Here is a 7,871-nt window from a genome sequence, read left to right on the forward strand (position 1 = left end):
CTGGATGGGAGCATGGAGATCACACAGCACAGTATGAGTACAAGGTAATGCTTAGTCACTGGATGGAGCATGGAGATCACACAGCACAGTATGAGTACAGGGTAATGCTTAGTCACTGTAGGGGAGCATGGAGATCACACAGCACAGTATGAGTACAAGGTAATGCTTAGTCACTGGATGGAGCATGGAGATTACACAGCACAGTATGAGTACAAGGTAATGCTTAGTCACTGGATGGAGCATGGAGATCACACAGCACAGTATGAGTACAAGGTAATGCTAAGTCACTGGATGGAGCATGGAGATCACACAGCACAGTATGGGTACAAGGTAATGCTTAATCACTGGATGGAGCATGGAGATCACACAGCACAGTATGAGTACAAGGTAATGCTTAGTCACTGGATGGAGCATGGAGATCACACAGCACAGTATGAGTACAAGGTAATGCTTAGTCACTGGAGGGGAGCATGGAGATCACACAGCACAGTATGAGTACAAGGTAATGCTTAGTCACTGGATGGGGCATGGAGATCACACAACACAGTATGAGTACAAGGTAATGCTTAGTCACTGGAGGGGAGCATGGAGATCACACAGCACAGTATGAGTACAAGGTAATGCTTAGTCACTGGATGGGAGCATGGAGATCACACAGCACAGTATGCGTACAAGGTAATGCTTATTCACTAGATGGGAGCATGGAGATCACACAGCACAGTATGAGTACAAGGTAATGCTTAGTCAGTCACTGGATGGAGCATGGAGATTAGGCCAGTTAGGTTCACTCAGATCCATAGGATGGGTGTACCATAATGGAGGTGCATGATCAGATAGGACACACAAGGAGGAGGACCCTGCCCAAAGGCTTACAATCTAGAGGGAGAGGTAAGGACACGAAAGGTAGGGGACCAGAGTTCAGCTGTGGGTTTAGAGCAATTGTGAGGGGTGGTAGGCCAGAGTGAAAAGGTGAGTTTTTAGGGCCTTCTTGAAGATGTTTAAGGAGGGGGAACCTTAATGGAGGGAGGTAGGAAGTTCCATAGTGTTGGAGCGGCTCTTGAGAAGTCCTGGAGGCGTGCATGGGACTGGGTGATGCGGGGGACGGTCAGGCGAAGTTCATTGGAGGAGTGGAGTAAGCGGCTAGGTGTGTACCTCTGGGTAAGGTTGGAATTTTAGCGCAGGTTTTGTGGACAGATTTGTAGGTCAGACACAATATCTTGAATCTGATTCTGGACTGGATAGGAAGCCAGTGGAGGGATTCACGGAGGGGATCTCGCTGTCCATGACTGTGTTCATTCATTCACAGGCACTCTTATCGGCATTGGGAACACATGTTCACATTCACATACAGCGCTTGGCGAAAGGGTGATGGGGGTGTGCCTCTGATTGCCGTGGCGACAAAAACACTGCAGTGTGTGGTCCTGTAGCAAAGCTTTCAGGTGCATATATACAATGCAGGGACCCGGGAGTGGTTCATTATCTACAACTAACAATCACGTTTAGCTATTAGTAGAGATGGATATCCTTCTGTAGGGGACTGAACATCAGTAAATCAGGCAGAGAAATGTGTTTGCCGGAAATTCTATAATATGTACTGAAGAAGGGCTTTCTTCCACTTTATCCATCGTTCCTTCCACAAAGCCACTATCAGGACTATCAGAGTCATGGTTCACCACCTTTAACATCTTATTGTTTTTCAGATAATCTGATGGGTTGGACATAGAGAAAACAATTGATATGTGACCAGGTTCAAGGATGGGCTACATGTACAGTTATAGATATCAGAGAAACAGATGAACAGATCCTCAGTGAAGGAGTTTCTCCTGATGGGAGGACTGGAAACAAGCAACATGCTCTGGATCTTCTTCAGCATCTTCATGGTGGCCTACATGTTGGGCCTGGCCGGAAATCTCACAATCATTGTGGTCATCAGAGCAGACCCCCGTCTCCACAAGCCCATGTACTTCCTGCTGGAAAACCTGTCCTTCCTGGACATTTCTCTGACTACTGTCATTGTGCCCAAAATGCTAGATCTTCTCCTCAGCACTCAGAAAGTTATCTCCTTCAATGGCTGCTTCAGTCAGATGTTTTTCTCTGAGATGATCATCGTAGCGGAGTGTTTCATCCTGGTTGTGATGGCGTATGACCGTTACTTAGCCATTTGCCTGCCATTCCGATATCTCGTAGTGATGACCAAACCAACTCTCGTTTTCATGGTTGTCGTCTGCTGGGCGATGGGTCTGATGTATTCATTAACATTAAGTATTTTACTGCTTCAATCAGTTTTCTGTGGTCCTAAAGTCATCCATAGCTTCTATTGTGATGGGTCCTTGCTAGTGAAATTGTCCTGCTCACGTGTTAGTGAGTTTCAGCAGCTAGCAGGCCTGTTTGTGGGTCCTTTGCCCATTCTCATGGTCCTGAGCTCCTATGTGGCCATTATCTCTACAATTATGAGAATCCATTCTACGGAGGGCAGAAAGAGGACCTTTTCTACATGTGTCTCTCACTTAGTGGTGGTGACGCTCTACTACGGGACGGGGATTTTCACCTACCTTATCCAACCCATGATGGAGAACGCTCATGGGACAATGAATCACATTCTCTCAGCAGTCTACACCCTCGGAGCTCCCATGCTTAACCCATTCATCTACAGCCTACGTAACCAAGAAATACACAGAGGCTTCACAAAAGTTCTTAACCAGAATATAATTATAACAGTAAATTAGTTTTAGGAAAATATGTGTGCCTGTTAGTTCTGCTGTTTGGATTCAGGTTGAATAAAGTTTGGTGATAACCATGAAAAAAATTCATAAGCGTATCCCATAACTCTCGAGTTTTCCACAGAGCTCAGTCAGCAGCGGCCTCTCACATTTATCCGGGAGACCCCAGCCCCGGGGAGACATCCTGTGAGTCGGTTTATTGCCCCACTCAGGGCCTTGACGTCAAAGCACCAGACGGTGCATTGCCCGATATTTGTAGCCGTAGTTTGCATAGTGGGAGGTCCGTCACCTGCTATCTTACCGCTTACATTAACATTGCAGCCAATGGTGGCATGGAACATATTTGCAGATAGAGTAAGGTGTGTGTGGGTGTGTTCAGGGGATAGTTAGATCAATATTTTGGGGGTGGGGTAGAATAACTTTTTTTCCCCCCACTACTTAGGGATTATTGCACAAAATGTGTATAAAGTATTGAGCAGCACTGCTGCGTGTGTGAATAGTAAAGCCATAACCTATGATAACCTGCTTATCATTAGCAATCTATCTTCTATATATATATATAATAGGCTACGTGCCTTAACCTTCAAGCAAGAAGAAGAAGTAGCGCCCTGTCCCCAGGGCCGGTCCAAGCAGAAGAAGGGGCCGGTCCAAGCAAAAAGAAGACGTAGCGCCCCACCCCCAGGGCCGGTCCTAGACATTTTGCCTCCCCCTAGCCGTGGGTGGGGGTCCGCCGAGCTGGAGGGGGAAGCGGGCAGGAAGGGAGTATAGGGCACAGCGGCGGGGAGGGCAGTCGGACCCCCTCTCCCTCACCTGGGTCCCCGATCTGCGCTCCCCCTCCAGCTTAACTTCACCAGCAGCTGCCGCTTACCGTAGTAAGAGGCAGTAGGCGGGGATGACTCACCTTTTCCACGTTGCAGCGTGCGTTCCACTGTCCTCACTTCCTGTAATGCCGTCCACTTACAATACAGTGTGCGGCATTGCAGGAAGTGACGACAGTGGAACGCACGCTGGAACACGGAAGAGGTGAGTCATCCCCGCCCGCTGCCTCTTACTAATAGCGGCGGCTGCTGCTGAAGTTAAGCTTGAGGGGGAGCGTAGATGGGGGACCCAGGTGATGGAGGGGGGGTCCGATCCTCCTCCCCGCCGCTGTGCCCAATACCCCCTTCCTGCCCGCTACCCCCTCCAGCTCGGCGGACCCCTCCCCCACCGATTGGGGGGGGGGGGGGCAAAAAGGTTAGTCCCGGAGATGGGGGAGCGCTGATGGGGGACCCAGTTGTGCCCAATACCCCCTTGCCCTGTCTTTGTAATTATGCGGCGTGTGCTAAGCCGCGGGTCGGCTAGTGTTTTATATTGCGGCTGCATTTTCCATTGTAAAACATCTGACCAGGCATTGAGCAGCACTGCTTCGTGTCTGCACAGTATAGCTGAAAGTTATTCTATTGTTAATTACCATCTTCATCAAAGCTTTATGCTGTGAGGTGTATTCTAATGCATAATACAGGTACAGATACACATGTTGGTTTGTTGAAAAGAAAAATAACCTACACACCTTATTGTATTTCTGCAGTCGCACACCCCAGCCAGAATGGCTGACATTTCTTTCCCCTGGTTTACTGCAAGTTACTACTTGGGAAAAGTAAAAATAAATACACAAAATAACATAAATCACAAAAATAAGTATATGTTCAACTGCAGTGTGACCATTTACAATAATAATAGGAATAATCACTTTTGTAACACATTTAAAATGTAAGGACTACATGACTTTTCCACATGGCCAAATGGAAAGAGTAGTGGCAATAGAGAGAGGTGCAAGGGATCAGTGCTGCTCGGATACCCCTTTTCAAAATCCGGATCCAATTCTGATCCGGATACCCCTCTATCCAATCCGGGTCGGATATCCAGATCAAAAAATTTCCAATCCAAATCCGGATCGGATATTCGACCCTAGTATCCGCCGGTTTCGGATATCCGGATGGAAAACCGGAAGTGGTCATTAAATTGCTTTAAAAACGTTTTTTTAGGGTATATGAGGCATGTAGCATCATTATTTTGTAAAGGGAAACACCAACTGATGATGTGGGGACTTAAAATCCCCCCCCCCCCCCCAAAAAATAGCTGTCAATTAACATCAGGGCTAGCTAGGTACCAGGAAGCGGTCGTACTGCCGCAGTTGGGGCCTCCCCACAACTCGGACAGCACAGACACCTCCAAAACAATGACACAGCTATTGTGTGTGTTTAGATAGTTGACCATGGCACTTAGTGTGTTGGTACCACGGCTGTGAAAAAAATTAGAACCTGGCTTAATGAAGATGGAGTCAGGAGGTTGTGATGGTAAAGGGTGGTAAAGCGGGCATAGTGATTCCCACTCAGCCACTTCATTTCCCCCTCTTGCCAACACACAGGGGCCAGGAACTCACCAACCGCCCAAGCCTGGTTCATTTTCAGAAAAGTCAGTCTGTCCACAGACTGGCCGGACAGACAAGAGCGCTTCTCAGTGACCACGCCACCGGCCGCACTGAAGCACCTCTCTGATATCACGCTGGAAGGCCGGCATGAAAGCACTTCCTGGGTGTACTGCGCCAGCTCGTTCCAGATATCCAGGTGCTTGACCCAGTACTCCAAGGGGTCCACAGGGGTGTCAGTGTCAAGCCCACTGTAGGCCCCCATGTAGTCGGCCACCATCCGGGTCAGGTGCTGGTTCTGGCTTTGAGAGCTGAATGCTGCTGCAGGCACCTCCTCTGTAGGCAGTAGTACTGGCGTGGCGTAGAGCGCCTTTGTCAGAGAAAGCAGGTTTGTTGGGTACCTGCTGCTGCTGGATGCAGGCAACTGCTGCTGTGCTGGCTGGACTGTGACAGCAGGGGGGGTGGGAGTCTGGGGGAAGGCTTCCTCCAAGCGCCGAACCAGAATCCGCTGCAAGTCCCTGATTCGGCGCACATGGTCTCCTCCTACAGGCAGGAACTGAGCCAGCTTCCCCTTCAGCCGTGGGTCCAGCATCAGGGTGATCCAGATGTCCTCCCGAGCACGAATCTGCTTCACCCTTGTGTCTTTGCGCAGGCACTGCAGCATGTGTGCTGCCATGAGGAAGAGGGCTGCCATCTCTGCTGACCCATCATCTTCTGCATTGCTGACAGTGCTGTCCTCCTCCTCTTCCTGATCCTCCTCCTGATCTCTCCACCACCGCACTACTGCAGCTGCACTCTGCTGTGCCCCCTCCTCTTCAAGGTCAGGGACCTCCAACTTCTCCAACTCCTCCTCCTGCTGCACAGAGGTGGACTGCGAAGGCTGCTGCTGCTGCTCCTGCTGGATAAAGGCTTCCTCTCCCACTTCCAGCAGAGAATCGAGGGCCTTTTCCAGCATGCACACCATGGTCACCCACTCACACAGCGACGCATGGTCCCGGCTGACCATGTTGGTGCCCTTCAGGAAGGGTGCCAGCACCAAGCACACCAGCTATTTTTTTTTCCCACTCAGCAGGGCGGATGAAGTCCGAGAGGTGGGTGGTGCCGGTCCCCGACAAGTTGGCATCCATGGTGGCTTTGGCCAGGTAGAGTTTGACAGCACGCCTCTATTCAACCAGACGTTCCAACATTGCCAGGGTGGAATTCCAGCGTGTTGGAACGTCTATAATGAGCCGGTGCCATGGGAGGTTTATCTCCAGCTGCACGGCTTCCAGGGACGCTGTGGCACCACCTGAGCGCCGAAAATGACCCACCGTTTTCCTTGCCGCTCCCAAAAGAGTGTCCATCCCCTGGTAGGTGTGCAGGAATTTTTGCACCACCAGGTTCAGGACGTGGGCTAGACAGGGGATGTGGGTGAGGTTTCCCCGCTGGATGGCAGCAACCAAGTTTGCCCCATTGTTGGCCACCACCTCTCCGATTCTGAGGCCTCTGGGGGTCAGCCAACTCCTCTCTTGCTCTCGGAGCTTGGCCAGGACGTGGTCTGTCGTAAGCTTGTTCTTCCCCACGGTGACCATCTGCATCAGCGCTTGGCAGTGGTGGGCCTTCACGCTGCTGCCGAGGCTGGGGTGTTTGGCGGCGGATGGAACCGGATCACAGCTGAAACCTGCTGCACTTCCCCTGACCCTGCTGCGTGTAATGAATAATGAGGAGGCAGCCGCGGGGAACCATGCTGCCACCGCGGATGCCTTCACCTCACTGGCGAACGGTGCGCCCGTGCCTCGGGCGTCTAGTACACCAAGGACGGGGCTGTCGTCTGCTCATAGGGTCGCATTGACGTGTGCACGCACACACCGTCGCGACCTTTATGCGGCAAGGAGGCGCATCAGCTGACCTACGGATTGGCTGACGTCACGCCAGGCGTCCGCCGCTGCTGATTGTCTGGGCATAGGGGGGCGTGCCTCAGGGTCTCCTCGGGCTCTTAAGCCCGGAGGAGTCACTCGCAACTTGTCTGCTGTTGCGATCACTTCGTGTTAGCGCTCAGACCTTAGTTAGATGTGCTTTGATCCGGGAGGAAACCGGGGATTTCACACAGCTTTAGGATTGTGCATTATACTGTTTATTATCTGTGTATGACTCTGGTTCGTTCTGACTATTCTTACTATCTGTGATTCTGTACCTTTGCCTATCTGATCTTGTTGCCAACCCTGCCTGAATACCGTCCTGTCTCTGTCTCCTGATTCTGTACCTCTGCCCATCTGATCTTGTTGCCAACCCTGCCTGAATATCGTTCTGCCTCTGCCTTCTGTATTTGTACCTGATCTGCCTGTCTGTTGCCGAATCGATTAGTCTGACCCCTCTACTCTCACCAGGGAGCCCTTGTCTCTGGTGAGGGGCTCCGTACTGTTAGTGCCCACCAGCTCCTCTGGTGAGGTGTTGCTAAACCTATCAGTACTTACTGTTTGCACCAATCACTACACTCAGTGCAATATACTGTGACTAAGGTCACGTTCATTCCTTAGTGTTGCTATATTTGAATTATTGGTGATTCTGCAGATCACCATATAATTGGATATAGTTTCTGCATTGTTTGGTGATACTGCAGATCACCAAATAATCGGAACTTTGTACTTGCTGACACCAATCGTGACACTGCGGGGTGGCACCACCCACTGGGGTGATGTTGCTGCTGTCCCCTCCTCACCCCCTTCCACCAAACTGACCCAGTGCGCGGTGAAAGACAGGTACCG

At 50.7% G+C, this 7,871-nt stretch overlaps 1 protein-coding gene across 1 annotated transcript; it reads left to right on the forward strand.

The window, feature by feature from the left end:
• The first annotated feature begins 1,793 nt into the window (after window positions 1–1,793).
• On the forward strand, window positions 1,794–2,726 carry LOC137560808 (olfactory receptor 5V1-like). The gene has a single exon (XM_068271942.1). It carries the CDS (start codon window positions 1,794–1,796, stop codon window positions 2,724–2,726), a length of 933 nt encoding a protein of 310 aa, XP_068128043.1.
• The last annotated feature ends 5,145 nt before the right edge of the window (window positions 2,727–7,871 follow it).

This window comes from Hyperolius riggenbachi, chromosome 3, assembly GCF_040937935.1.
Source record: "Hyperolius riggenbachi isolate aHypRig1 chromosome 3, aHypRig1.pri, whole genome shotgun sequence".
Classification (NCBI taxonomy): domain Eukaryota; kingdom Metazoa; phylum Chordata; class Amphibia; order Anura; family Hyperoliidae; genus Hyperolius; species Hyperolius riggenbachi.

What these genes read in the sequence shown, in the direction of transcription:
- LOC137560808 (XM_068271942.1), top strand. Translation starts at nt 1,794, where the DNA reads ATGAACAGATCCTCAGTGAAGGAGTTTCTCCTGATGGGAGGACTGGAA.